Below are 15132 nucleotides of genomic sequence, written 5' to 3'. Positions count from 1 at the left end.
CAGAAGAAAAAACTAACACTGGTTCTGATCATTTAAGAGCATATTCTGAATGTGTGCCATGCATCCTAACTGTCTCTGGCATGACTTGGCCTCATAAACAGTGGTTCATGATACACATTGTTGAGATAAAGCTGAAGCAGGGCCACGCACAGTTCCCTAACTTGAAAACATTCCTTGCACTGGGCTGGGAGCAGAGCAGTGCACCAAGCAGATTCCTGGTCTCCCGTGCATGTGAGACAGCTCTTGGTTGGGAGCAGAGGCAGCTCCAGCTGCAGAGTTCACCAGCCACTCAAGTCCCCTCTGGCACTAACCACTCCTGTAGCATGGGGGGGGGGGGGCTCTGGGTGCGCAGGGTCTAAACTCGGTAACAGTCATTCCCCTGAGGACATGTCTGAGGTCTTTGACAGTCTTTTCGCATCACAAGTCTCACCACCAGCATTGAAATAAAGAGGGCAAATAGGCTCTCCTCACACATACGGTCCAAAATCAGCCTTAGCATGATGTCTCAGAAACATCCAGTCGGAAGACAACTAGACTGGAAAACCAAAAAGAGCTGAGAGCACTGTCAGCACTGTGAGACAGAGAAAGAGTGTTTGAATAGCAAGAATGAGAGAGTGTGAGAACAAGTATGAGACAGAGTATGAAGTGACAGAGAGAGTAAGAGAGTGTGTTGTGTTGGTGTTATCACACAGGTAGGTCAGCTGTTCCACTCACACGTGCTTGCGGTGGAACTCCATGATCTTGTCCATCAGAGCCTCCTGGTCAGGAATGTACTTGTTGGTCAGGAGGTGCTGCCTGGTCTGGGCCTCATCAAAGTCCCCAATCTCAGCTAAGCCAAAAAAAGGACAAGAATGATCAAACGAACAAAAAAGAGCATTGAGCAGCGGAGGAGGAGAAAAGAAAAAGAGGAAAAAGAAAAGCCAAGTGTGAATGGTGGCAAAGATCTATAATGTGGGCCATTATGGACTACAATAGCAAGTGCTGACTAAACGGATTTAAAAGCCTCACTCAGGTTTGTCTCAGACCACCTAAAGACAGCACCTGTGTGTGACTAATGGAGTGCGGTTTGACTTCATCTCTGGCGGGGGTTAGGAGAGTACGAACACGCCAGGTCACCGTGCCCACATTCCTATCTGTCTGGCAGAGACAATCAGACAAAGGCAGAGACGCCTCTAACCACAGCAACAGAGCATCCGAAGCAAAGAGGTCTAAACAAAGCTCTGACAGCCAAACAGAAACGCAGCCACGGTGTGTCATGTAGATCACCTCATGTTCCATTTTATGAGCCTTCTTCCTCTATGCACACTGAAGCTGATAATGCTTTCTAGCTTTCAGACGGAGGTCAGAATGCTTGGAGTAGCTGGACCTCCAGTATTCGAGGTCTCAGACGGTATGTCACCAGCACGTCTAAGCTATTCTACAGTAACCTTCCATTCTGTGGAGACAGAAGACTGGGAGGTCTCCATAGCAACCAAGTGCTCAATTTTCACTGTTGCCCTGTGACTTGTTTGACATCATTTAAGAATGGTTCTGCATGAACGGCGATGTAATAGATAATCCTCCCCATCGATTTGTGCTGGTCTGTCGTTTCTCAGGTTTGCTGCGGCATAGAAGTGATTTCTATGCTTTTGACTTAAGGGAAACTTAAAAGGCTATTCTTAAATGGCTTAAATTGCCACTTTTTACCCAAAATTTATCATTAATCAGAGATTTCATATGGGAACTTGTATCTAATTTTAAGTTTTCTAAAAAAAAAATTCAACCCCGGGGAAAACATTTGGTTGGATGCAGTACACAATACATGAATGGCCCTAAAAGTGCTGATTGATATTGCTTGACACCCATCCAAACACTCTCCGTGGGTGTTATTTTTACACAAAAATTGCCCTGGGTGCCTTTTAAATACATGGTACATAACACTCCACATTTCAGTTGATGCTAAATGTTGAATGCATACATCCTTATTATTATTATTATACATAATTCAGTGAATTTAAACTGAGTGAGGATTGTCTTGACAATACAGCGCAAGCAGCCTTACACTGGACGATGTGGGAGACCATGAGAGCAGCGCTGCTGTCGTTACAGGTCAGGCGTCCACAGGCCAGGTCCTGCTTTATCTGAAGGGCGAAGAGGTACCTGAGAGACAAGAAGGAGAAAAGAGACATGACATCATGTCCTCTTGGCTGATCCCAAAGTACACAAAGAATAATGCAGACTGGTTGGTACAGTGAATCAACCTGTCAGTCAACATCAGAACAGTACCTCATTCCCTGGCAATCTCACAGAGGGAAAATAAATGACTAAACCGTGCCTCAATTATCCCTAAAATACATGATTGTTCTTCTTTAGATTATTAGAAAATGGAAAAAATACCACATAAATATAATCTAGATTAACAATTGATTCAAACAAAGAGTCACTTACTGGGTGTCTAATGAAATCCCTAGCATCATACAAACACACACACACACACACACACACACACACACACACACACACACAGACAAAGTAAACAGAGCAAATGTGAACACAATGTACAGCACCTGGGTGCATTTTATGACATATGGAGATATTTCAAGGGCAAACTGAAAACATATGGGAAATACTATGTGGATTGGAGAGAAAACTCAGTAGTGAATAATTCTTTGCAAATGCTTAAGATCTGCTACAATGAATATATAACCTAAAGGCATGTTGTCCTGTGAGCAGAGGCTGTGTGCTACACAACCTCAGTACAGATCGACAGCTTCACCATTTCACACAGGCATAAGAACTGGCATAGACCTAAGTCCCCAGAAGAGGCTGAAGGTATGTGTGTATGTCATCTTTATGGCCCCAGAAGGTGCTACATAAACAGACCGCACAACAACACACCTCTCATTCCTCTGAAGCAGCTAGAGAATCTGAGGGCTGCAGTCTCAAAAACAAACCTTTACGGGCCAACTGAAGTTTTAATAGAAAAGAAAGTTCAGTTAACCTCAAATCATACATACCCTTGCTGGAAATGGGACGATATGACAGGGACGCCCCCAAACCGGTCACAAACATTCCACCTAAATTTGCGTTCTAAGAAGCTGGCTCTTTGTGCCTGGGCAGTTAAGCGTGAAATTGTCACTGACAGGGTTGTGAATTTAATCCTCGCGAATGCATGCATGGTTGTAGACAGTGTTTGAAGCCAAAGACTCACAGCAGTAGTCATTAAAGTAATAACAATTTACGAGAAAGCCATTGCTGCCCTTTCCAAGAATTTGAACCTTCATATTTGTTTGGGGAGCACTTCTGACATCTCCAAATAGAAAGTTTAGACTTTTCCAAGCCGATATTAGAATCTGCCCCTATGCTCTGTATAGAGAGCAGTGCACCCTTTAAACCAGGGGGGACTGTTTGGTGGCTGTTGGACATGGTATAGGCACGGTATGGGCCAGGGGCTCTGCAGTTTCTCTGTGTTTATGTCCTCTCAAGCTATGGGTTTGGACAGACACACCAGCCACAGTAAGACCTACTGCTGAAGACAGGTCCAGGACCCTAATACAACACACATGATGTCACAGTCACTAACCAAATCAAACTGCCATCCATCCATAAAGAGAGGTAATGACCAATACTTCTTACTCCCACTTTTGGATTCTGATAATTATGCATACGTTATTTATCATCATCATCATTTTGCAATAATTCATAAAAACATATATTAGCACCATCATACTACGTTAAAGACTTTTTAATGCAGGCGTCAAGAACCAATTATTGTTATAGAAAAAAATATCTCAAATGGTTCAACACAATATGCATAAAAGCTGTAAAACATTTGTTACATGGATGAGGAGAGAATAAATCTGGTGGAAAGGATTTCTCAGAAATTATGGTATGCATAAATGCATCAAAGGCCACTTTCTTGGACATCTGAGTCATCTGCACATGCAGAGACCCCAATTCAGAGTGACTTACTGTAATGCAAGGGGGAGAATATGACCGCTAATGGCTTGCGGCTCGTAGCCACCCTTACATTATATATTATTCCCATTAACAGGCCATACATCTTCCTAAAGAGCCCTTTTCACCCACACGGGGAATCCAGAGCATACTGAATATGCAATCACCAGAAGATATGGAAATCATTTTTTTTTTATATGAACTCCAACTCTAACGGTTTAGTGAGGCTGTTCTTAAAAAACTGCAATAATGTCTGTCATGGAGGTTAATTTCTGTTTCAGAGGTTAATCTCATCACAAATGGCTTCAGTTTCCTTAAATGTCTTCAGTATCTGAGTAATTTTTTCCATACAAGATTGCATTTCTCAGTGGATCTCACCATACTATACCTCTGACATCTTCTAAAGCTCATGAACAACACAATAATCAGCAAATAAACCACTGAAAACCACTCAGTGACTGCATCCATGAATACTAATGCAAAAGGGGAGTCAGTGACAGAGGGCAATGTTAAGGAACTGAATGGATATTGGTGGTTACAACAGGCATTTAACCATTTAACCAGGCATTTAAGTTTAAAACACATTTGAACAATATCATGTTCATAACTGGACATGAATAACAATTTCTCTTAGTCAAGTAAAAATACTGCCATTCTGTTAATATTATATGGTCCATAACTCATTGCCACCACATGTATGCAAAGTATAACTAAAGGGGACTATGATGCAATGTACCACATCTTCACTCAATACATCAAGATTTTTGTTTCTAAAGGGAAGTGTTAAATATGAGCACTCACAGACAGCACTTAAAAAGACTTAGTTGTCGAAAGGACTTGTATAACACTTAACAGGAGGAAGGGATTTGGAGAGGAACTTCAGGATACTTGCCTATGAAGAAACGCCTCACTAAAAATCATTTGAAATCGAAACACTGAACACATGTACATGTGTATACGTTTACCCCATATGGGTAGCTACTATGTTTTTCTGGTACTGTTCTCGTTAACAATTTAAGATATATACTCAACTTAAGTCATATATATTAATCTATATCTAAATACATATATATGATATGTATTGAGATTTAGATTAACAGCCGTATGTGCTACCTGAAATGAATAAAATCCAATAATATGTCCTAAAACTTGGTATACAAGCTTTAATGTTAAGTTGATTGATTAGTTTAAGAATACTGACAATGTACTTTTTAGCTCAATTTTGATTTATGGGAATTTTTGTTAAAATAAATACAGCACAGAGGCTTATGGGAAACAGGACCAGATGTTCCAAACTGCTTGCATTCTTTAGCCAATCATGTCAGCAGTGAGATTCCACCAAGGTACACGAGTTGAAAGCACTTTTGAATAAAACCAGCCCACAGATCATAATGCTATGGGAAAACAAGAAAGGAGGTACAAGCTCAGGCTAGCCCTGGCTTCCAGTGGGGGGCATAAATACTGCCCGATGGCTGCAGAGGAGCAGCTGAGAACTGCTGGTGGAGAGGGGAGGATACAAAGGAGACTGTGATGAAAAGTGTATATACTGAACAAAGCGGAGCCGTGAGCAGAGAGCGTGCGGGTGAGGATGACGGCACTCCACCTGCCCCGGCCTTACCTGGTCAGCTCCTCCAGGAGCTGGGCGTGGTCTGGGGGGAAGAACTTCACCACGAACCGCAGGACCGTGTGCTTGGGCCCTAAAAAGGCACACCGTTACCACGGAAAACTGTCCGCATCGGCACTCACAACACAATAACGCTACAGCTGGCTGAGCCGGGAGACCGTTGGATGTCGCTCAGATAACGCTACAGATGACTTATTTTGAATGTGATGCTCCAACTGGAAACACAGTTAGATGTTAAATAGAAAATGTCATGTAAAGTTATTGAAATAGGAGGATCTACTGCAGAGGCCATCTATGCCTCTGACAACTGACAGCTACATCAGGTGCATTTCTGAACCAAATTCTTAAAATGCTGGATTCACAAGCACTGTAAAACCTCTGACACATAATAAAAGCATGTCTCATAGGCCTGTCAGCCAAACCCTGTGCTCGCTTTAGACAGAAAATGCATGAAGCAAAATGCCCCAGCAAAGGAGAAACCAACACTTTCATTTTCAAAGACATACTGACACTATACATATTTGAGGCAATCAGTTGCCCTCATACACAGAACACTGAAATGCCAGTTACAGCAAAGAAAAACATTGACTTGAAGACGTAAAACAGTGACTTAAAACAACCTTTAAGTTCACACTGAAGCAATCCACGTTTATTTCTTCCTTTGTAAAAAAATAAATACTATTGGATGGAGAAAATAACACTAATGGGATTATAACAGGAAGAAACATGAATAAAAGGCACAGCAATCCTTTTTCTCTTAATAGAGTAGGTTTCTCATCATGGCGCTTTGTAAAATATTCAGCACTGCACATCCAGCCTACTTCCATGTGATTGTGTGCTTCTGCCAAGGCTGACGACCCATCCCTTTCCACAAGCGCCACATGCAGTTACAGCGAGGAACACCCCTCCCTGCCACAGGCACTTACTTCTTATCTGCTTCACGGTGGGCTTTAACAGATCCAACCAGACCTGCGAAAAAACAAGCAAAATATCGCATGTTTTCAGCAGGCCGAGCTGAATTATGGAGGCGATAATGAATGATTCATTCTCAGTGGCTCTGGGGGGAAACCCACGCTACGTCCCGCTGGAGTTCGAGCTTGTTCCTGTCAGGCCCTCTCGGTCACATGCGCAGGCCCAGCCAGAGCTCTCGAATCAGACTGGGACATGAGACATATCTGCAGAAAGGCTCACTGAACTTTGCAGACTTCAGAAAGAAAGAGTGGGAGCTGCCAATCACCAGGCACGGAAGTGCAGATTGAGAGAGACAGGCTACTTTTGAACCCCTGGCTTCTAAACACTCTGAGAGTGGCTATGTGCCATGTTCAATGCCATTTTTGACGTAGAAATGCAGCGTTAATTCCCATTCGTTTTATTATGCTGTACTCTGCCTCGCTTGTAAGTCACTTTGGATAAAAGCATCTGCCAAATGAATAAATGTAAATGTAAATGTAAATGTATCTGCCAGCACTCCTAAACCCTGAGATACAGGACAGTTTGGCTGACCTGGACAGCCATGGGCACGCTGGGACTTGCATAAATATACAGTGCATCTCTGCTCTGTAATATCACAGATGACAGAGTACAGGTCAATGGTGAAAATGTCCAAAACATCATAATTGTCAGTGGAAGACGATATAAATATGTATGCTTTGTGTGATGCCAACATTGTACGCTTTCCATGGGCAAAGGCCATGTTTCCCCCGGTACCCCTCACTTACAGACATCTTGCGGTGGTCCTGAAACTCCAGGCCAAAGTAGTCACCCTCAACGAGGTTCAGGTGGGCACACACAAGGTCGAACAGCACCTTCCCTGGGGCTCGTTGCTGTGGGACAGATGAAACAAACAGGTGAGGACTGCTGCAATGAAGGACAAAATTTCATCCGCTACATGAATGTACACTACTGCGGGACTCCAAGTATTCATACAACCTCATATTCGCAGTATTTATTCAGCGAATCTTCAGACCTCACTGACAGCCAAGACAGGACTGGGGCTGTCATTCACTCATTCTATGGTTTTAATAAGACTCCTTAATGAAATGAGTTTTCATTTCAGTGGAAGTCTGCCACTGAAGACTAGATTAGTGGGTGGGCTTTCAGATTCTAAGACACAGCTGGGTTCACTTCACCACCAAGTCTGTACAGGGAAGTTGCATGCCATGTGTTACTGGCCTGAAGTGTGTTCTATCCCACACCACTCACTGCAGTCAGACCTGCCCACTGACCCAGGTTCAGCCACTAACTGATTAATGACTCAGACTTTGGAAAGCCCATTTCACCGTCTGGGACCCCCAGTATTGTTGCCGCCAGTTTAGTGAACACTTTCACACTTGGCTGAAATCTGACAATCGCTAAGCTCCGCAGTTGGGAATACACAGGAATGTGTCACAGTGACAGCAAAGATAAAACTCCTCACTGTGTGGTATAGCCGTCTGACTGGGCTTCTCACTCTTCACACGATGGAGTCTGGGTGCTCTTCCCTGAGTGCTTGCTGCAGGAGGAGTACTAAAGGTACCTTCAGACACAACCTTAAACACTGGTCAAAATGAGGGGTAATGTATCTGAGCGTGTTTTGGATCAATCAAAACGAGGAGATGCTGTGGCACAAAAAGTATAAAAAAACAGCCCAACAATTAGCAAAACTAGGCAGCTGGTAGCTGATGCTTTTTGCCAGGCAGATAAGGGAGGAAAGACAGGTCACAGCTGTTTTGGACCACCCTAAACTGAGCCTAAGTGGGAGGGCACATATCCCAAATTCCAAAATGTTATGGTGCAGCAATGAGCATGATGGATGATCCTTGAAGAACTGTGATTCTTCTCCACTGTGGCCACATTTTATGTCACACAACCCAAGACCTCTATATCATCACAATTATAAATGCCACCTAGCAAAGCAAGAACACAGTATTCAGAAGGCTCCCTTCATTGTTATAAAACATGTGTCTGTGTACTCCTCAGGACAGTTGCATTAGTCATGTTGATTGACACATCCATCCTCTTCTTTCCAGCAGTTGTGTCATGAATATTGCAGTAAGACAAGCTCACCAGAAGCAGTTCAGATCTTCTTCCAGCCTGCATTCTTCTGGCTTGTTTTCCCCTATCAGAGCACAGTGGAGCTACATGTGTGTTTATAGCTGAGCTCCCATTCTCGCTGCAATAACGACCCTCATGTTGAGTCTCATTCCCTGGGGGGGGCACTGCACTATCCAAATACAAAGGCAGGCCTCTGACACTCTGAACTGAATATTACAAGAAGTTACTGTTGAGATGGACATTACCACATGGTGCCCCGGTGTCAGAACACAGGCTACGAAGCCTGTTACAATACAACTGCAACTACCCACTCCATGAACCAACCCAGAGAACAAGGCTGAAATGTGAATGCCAAACAGTGAAAAATTTTAAGACTCTACCCCTGAGTAGAACAGAAACCTTATCTACTGGTAACCCAATATCTTGATCATGGACCTATCACACACAATCACTAGAGGGCAGCACTTTTTGTAAGCCCTTCCACACCCAATTCTTCCTTTCTTTATAGCAGTTCTAGCCTCATATACTTTTTATAAAGGTATGTCTGTCAGGAGGAGGTATCTGCTGGCTGATAATGACATACGTGTGAAATCAATGAAACCTACTGAGGCGTCCTACGAACAAGTGTTTCCAGAGCCTGAGTTCTTTCCACCCTGCTGGTGTCCTTTGTTCTCTCCATTGCAGCGTGTGAGGCTGCGTGCTGCTGAGGTCCAGCTGTTTCTATTATGGACAGTAAGGAGTGAGAGCAGGTGGTAACAGGAGGGCACAGGCCTCCAGCCAAATCCAGTCCTCGCCTCCAGCCAAGACCTGCAGCGGCTGCAGCCAGCCAACCCACGCTGCTGCCTGACCGGTAGAGGGGCACGGACACCGACCGTCCCACCACGCTGGGTAAGGGCAGGGTTATTGGGGGAGACCCCCTGCACTGCTCAACAACGCTCATGGCTAAAAGGTGTGCTGAGCCCCTCTGCCTTCAGCACAACAGGAGCAGAGGCCATCAATGATGCTGCCCGCTTCAGAGTGGCCAATCGTCACAAGGGCCGTGCCACCGTTGCTGTGCAGAGGCCCCTTATGCAGACACACACCAGTAGTTCCACAGCCCCCAAGACAGTCTACTATACATATTCCAACCACAGCATCTGCATTATACTCCACATCAAAAGGTCACACTGGATCAGCCCGATTTAACGCTTTACAGCTCGAATTTTTACAATGACATGCAGAACAGAGAGCGCAGGAAACATCCTGCTACGGGGTTTAATTTAAATGCATTAGGAACTCTGGTAATGTCGAGACCACTTCGCCCATTTCTGGATTCTGCCTGCTCTTCAGACAGAACTTCTGCCGATGGCAAATTGCATTTGACTGTGCATGGCAGTGTTCTCCAAAGGTCACGGGAGATACCGTTCACAGTTCCGCAGCGAGGCACTCAGCCGCCGGCACGTGCTGTCTGTGGCCATGCACTCGCCTCATTTCCGCCACATGCTCTGACTGACAGGACAGGGGTAAATACACATGACAGCCAGTCCAAGCGCCTGTCTGTTTGTCTGGTATGTTATGCTCACGCCTCCCTTTCCGCCTACATCTGAAAACGGTCCGCTGAGCAATTCTCTGTGAGAGTTTGGGTGCCACTACTTCCCTGCCTGGGGGAGCATAGGTCCTGCCAATTTTTACCCGGCACAGGCCTTCGCAGTGCACGCATCAAATTTTCCCAAATGTGCCCCCAACCCCAACCCCCCCACTCGTGAGCCTGGGCACGTCCCAGATGAAAGCGGTGAAGCTTCGTTAGCCACGGAATGCAGACACACCGTTCCCATCCCTGGTTGCTGCTGACTCGGCCTGCCAGGGCACAGCGAGACCCGTGCCAAGGAAACGCAGCCGTCCACAGCTGCATACTAATGCCGCGGAGAAAAAGGCCTCTGCAGAAAACCACGCTACAGGAGAGGCGAAAAAAACAAACGCTCAGTTGTCTATGATGACTTTTTTCCAGTGGAGTACGGGCCATGACTGTGGTAAGCTGAAACTGGGGGCTGGTTACAGATTCATTCCCATCCAGAGGTTCCCTGTGGGAGTGCTCATTAAATGCAGATGTCTCAGGGCAGCTGAAACTGAATCCCCAATATCCTCATTTTGCATTTGCAAGATAGGTATAATGATAATATAAAAATTGATAAGCACAGCCTTGCACGTGTACCTATACAATAAAACTATACTTGTGTTCATTCAGAGTTACCACTGTGGTGTCTTGGATTTGCATTTGTGGGAAGCACAACATGTTTCCCCTGTGGTTTGTTTTCAGATATCCCTGTGCTCACCAACACAAAACTGAAACAATGCTGAGGAGTTCCTTCACACAGCTGGTAACTAACCAGGCCCTGTCACTCTAACCGTCAATCAGAGACGACCCCACTGGCTCATTTAACTTTTCGGAACCTGATATTTTCAGTATTTACTGTGGTAATATTTTCATGTCTGGACTTGTTTAGAGTTTGGTATTAAGCTCTCAGTTTCATGACAGAACGAAAACATAGCCTGGAACCAGAGATGTATGCTAAGCATAAGCTTATCATTCTGTGCCAAGAGAAGAAGACGTCTTACGTATTATTGAAGATTTAAGGAGCCCATAACAGCACATTGATCCACCTCTGCTACTACAGTGCTTCAGCAATCAGGGCCAGGAGGGGACACCAATTTCCCTACAGTGCTTTCCTGTCATATGACTTCCAAATGAATGCAGCATTGTTCCTCTTCTAGTTTTCCATGTATTGGGTTAATGAGAGAGGATTTGGTGCAAGGAAAGGATCCCGTTCATGCTTTAAACTCATAAATGGTTGTCTTTTACTGGAAAACATGTGCCTCCACCCTTGACCCGTCACTGTGGGCCATGTGAAGCACGGACCGGATCTGAGATATCCCATCTAATAAAGTCTCTCACACAGCGAATACACAACCATTAAAAGACATTTTATAGCCTCCATCCATCTCAAGAGCCCCTAGGACAGCACCTGAACAAACAGGCCCAGCAGAACCAGAGCCCTTCACAGCTGACTGTATATCCAGCCAAAGGACCTGAAACCCGACCTGACGACACTTGTGGAATTCCTGAGTGATACCTCTGCCTGAAAGAGCCTCATGTCTTACTGGAGTATTGATACTACAGTTACTGGGGGGAACAGCATTCATGCTTATTGATAAGTTTGACAGTCCATTCCTTCTTGTGTAGCTCAAGTGACTGTGTAGGGTGGCCAGTGCTCTGCATTGGGAAAAGGCACCAAACGGCCTAGCTGGCTTAGACTCCTGAAATGGTCCAATGATGCGCCAGGCACACTTTGCACCAAGAACCTCCCACATTCTTTCTTCCCAGCTGGGACCAACAGGATACTGTTTTGAGGAGCAATCAGTTTTCTCCAAAGATATCTACAGCTTGGGATAAATAGCACTGGGTTTTTGCATGTCTGTCATGGCATGATTTTGTTGAATGGACAAATTACAGCAAAGCAAAATGGCAAGTCAAGCTCACAGAGTGCAGGAAAGGGTTAATAAAAGAAACCTAATATGAATATAATATATAATCACTTAATTAAAACTGAAAATTATGAGCTTTCTGGCACAAATGGGCTGCTCTTTTAAGCCTCCTTACCTTGCCATATTCCATCACTTCCCCTCCACAAAGTCTGCAGGAAAGAAGTACCACGCTGATGGGATTAAAGCAGTCTCGGGGCTGCTACAATATAGCTGTCAAAGTCATTAGTCACACTGTCTCAGCCCGCTTCATGAGGGAGAGATCAGATGACCAAATGAAGGGTTTCCACTGATCCCAGAGCGGGTGAGGTTGAACCTAGTCCCTCTTTTTTTTATTAACACTGCAGTACTCTACTCCTACACTGGACTGTTCCGCAGAGTGCACTGCGGAGAGTTAAGGCCACCATAAATATATTGTAGGTAATTTAATATTTCTTGACTGAAATCAATATATTTTTAATTGTGTGTGTTATTTACTGACAGAAATGCTCCAGCAGAGGGATTTGGAAATATCTCAGCCCAGGAACACTACAGATAAGCATCTTTACCTTCTCAAAATTATTCATTCAGTCTTCAGTCAAACGCTCAGAGGCCACTAATCAATAACCAGAGGACAAACAATGCAATTAAACGGCAGACAGAGCGTGTTCTTCCTATTCCTCCGGGAGTCCATGGCCAACTCCACAGAGCCCTTCTCACAGAATAGGGGTACCCAGTACACAGCAGTAACAAATCTACATTGCTCATGCTAAGAACAAAAGGTCGGTACACTAAATTGGTATTGACAGCATAGTATTACTCTTCACAATTTTTTTATTCAGAATTCTTCATTTGACATTTTGCTATTATTCACTTGCAGCACATGGTTGTCCATAAGCAAGGATTGACAGTGTCTCATAGAACTCTCTGAGGGGAAAGCTAAGCACACACCAGGTAAAACAAATACAAGACTCAGAGTAAGGAACAAAACAAGCTTCACGTATGATACCTGCCTTACTATACAGCACTATGTAAGTGCTCTATGTAGAGCCATCAGAATTAGTCACCTCAGTATACTTAAGCCTACCTGATGAAAGCTGTACCTTAAAGTGCACACTGAACTCCTCAGTGGTTGACTGATAGCTTTGTCACTGATGTCTTGATGTATGGATTTCCTTCTGTCACACACATTGCCATAATTAATTGGCTGCCATGCAACTATACAAGCTGAACAGGCATGCAGCACAAAGACATTTTCTGCCAGAACATTACAGAACTGCTCATTCATTTCATTCTCTGAATGTGTCTTTTTCATGCTGCTTTCTTTGTTGACCTGCTGAGTTTTTGAATGCCTCTTTGCACCATAAACATGATAAAGGCATGGTTTAGCAACCTGTTGGTCTAAAGGAGACAAATCATTTTGAGACTTTAACCTTGGTCCTGGAGCATCCACAGGCTTTTGTTAAAGCCAGGTGAGTGACCACATGATTCAGCTGAGGACTGCCTTGATTGGACAAACTGATCTCCCCTGTCCAGTTCTGGAAGAGTGTTACTGCAGTAAAGAGAGGTGTAAAACCTGTTGGATTGTGGTCCTTAAGGGCTGGAGTTTAGTGATCCAAGGAGAGAGCCTTACACAAGCAAACTGGCAAAACGCCTGCTGGAACCCTTCAAAACGAGGTGGGGAAAGACCACACAATTGCAGTCACCTATCAGTAAGGATGCCTCACAAGGTGCCAGGATTAACGACGGCAACGGCAGAGATGTGGGTGCAGTGTAATAAAGCAGTACCACAGTCCCAGTTTCTACATGCTCAGGACAGATGACTAAACCCCGCATCTGAACAGAAGGGCTGCCGGCTTTGTTAATCACAAACAGACCGTGCTCGTTCAGGGTTCAGTGCACAGTCACGGGCAGGAAAATCTACCATGTCTCGAATTTCTGTTCCTCTGGCCACGCCCCCTCGATCCCTCCTTTGATACTGAGGTAACTGAGTGTGATATGTTTAAAAGGAACGTGTAGGAGGGAAAGACCCGAGACAAAGATAGGGAGTTGAAAAGGCAGCCATGTTTGAACACACAAAAAACTTGGGGAGCGCAGCATTCTCGCAGAGAGTCAAGAGCCAACACTTTTCCCTGCAATTAAACAAGCCTGCAACAAAGACATGAGGGGGCATGGGCACCAACAGAGCAGGGAACCAGACACGGACAAAAGAGAGACGTGGGAATTGGACTTAGAGTTTCCTCCGAGGAATAAAAGCTTTAGAAAAAGGAAAGAATGCAGAGAGGTACAACTTTAAATTAAATCAAATATAGAGGGATGAAAAAACGTCAGGGTCGTTTCCTGTTGGACAGAGTCCAGTGTCAACCAGTTGTCCCTTTGAGCCCAGCACTGATATACACTCCAAATCCCTCCAGAACAGCCCAGGCCATTACAAAGTTCAATCACGGCCCAAGAAAAGGCTCAAGGAAAAAACGACAATGAGCTTTTACATAACCCTCCAAAACGACTACACACCACTAGACAGACAGGACAGCGAACAATCATTTGCCATTGAACCCTTTACGTAACAGTACCAAAAGACAAAGGCCCTTCAATGTGGAAGCCAGTACTGCCTAGATTTCTGTTCCAAGATACATTACTTTTCAAACTGTTCCCGTTCCAAAAAAAAAAAAAAAAAAATTAGAGAACACTGAGAACCAATAAATTGCTTGCACAAGGGAAAACAATCCCATTCAATTTACACTTAAACATACCCCAAGTCTCTGAAGGCTGCTCGTCTTTCAACAGCTTCTTGTTCACAGTTCCAGTCCTGTCAATAACTATGGCGTTAGGTATGAGCATTTTGGGCTTTGGCTTTGTGGTATGATCTCGAACAGAGAAAGTGCTGCGGTGGCATGGAGAATCTTACCCTACACCACTGACTACACAGCAGAACACATATCAGCACATGACAGGCAGCTGCTGGGTCTGCAGCCCATTTCTCCAAGCCTTCAGAAGAAAGACCAACAGTTTGCCGGGAACTTTCCACGGCTCTGACCGGA

The 15132-nt window shown here is 44.5% G+C and overlaps 1 protein-coding gene across 5 annotated transcripts in view; it reads right to left on the bottom strand.

Annotated features, from left to right (window-relative positions):
• Positions 1-15132, bottom strand: part of LOC118788777 (FERM, ARHGEF and pleckstrin domain-containing protein 1-like) — a 78872-nt gene that overhangs the window by 23583 nt on the left and 40157 nt on the right. For all 5 annotated transcript variants that reach the window (XM_036544838.1, XM_036544842.1, XM_036544839.1 and 2 more), the window contains exons 3-7: positions 7279-7383; positions 6487-6529; positions 5555-5633; positions 2042-2139; positions 715-829 (exon numbers count right to left, since the gene is read on the bottom strand). In XM_036544838.1, coding sequence (XP_036400731.1) covers positions 715-829; positions 2042-2139; positions 5555-5633; positions 6487-6529; positions 7279-7383 — 440 coding nt within the window. The remainder of the gene's footprint in view (positions 1-714; positions 830-2041; positions 2140-5554; positions 5634-6486; positions 6530-7278; positions 7384-15132) is intronic.

This window comes from Megalops cyprinoides, chromosome 14 (genome assembly GCF_013368585.1).
Source record: "Megalops cyprinoides isolate fMegCyp1 chromosome 14, fMegCyp1.pri, whole genome shotgun sequence".
NCBI lineage: Eukaryota > Metazoa > Chordata > Actinopteri > Elopiformes > Megalopidae > Megalops > Megalops cyprinoides.
This window is presented reverse-complemented; position numbering and strand designations above follow the sequence as displayed.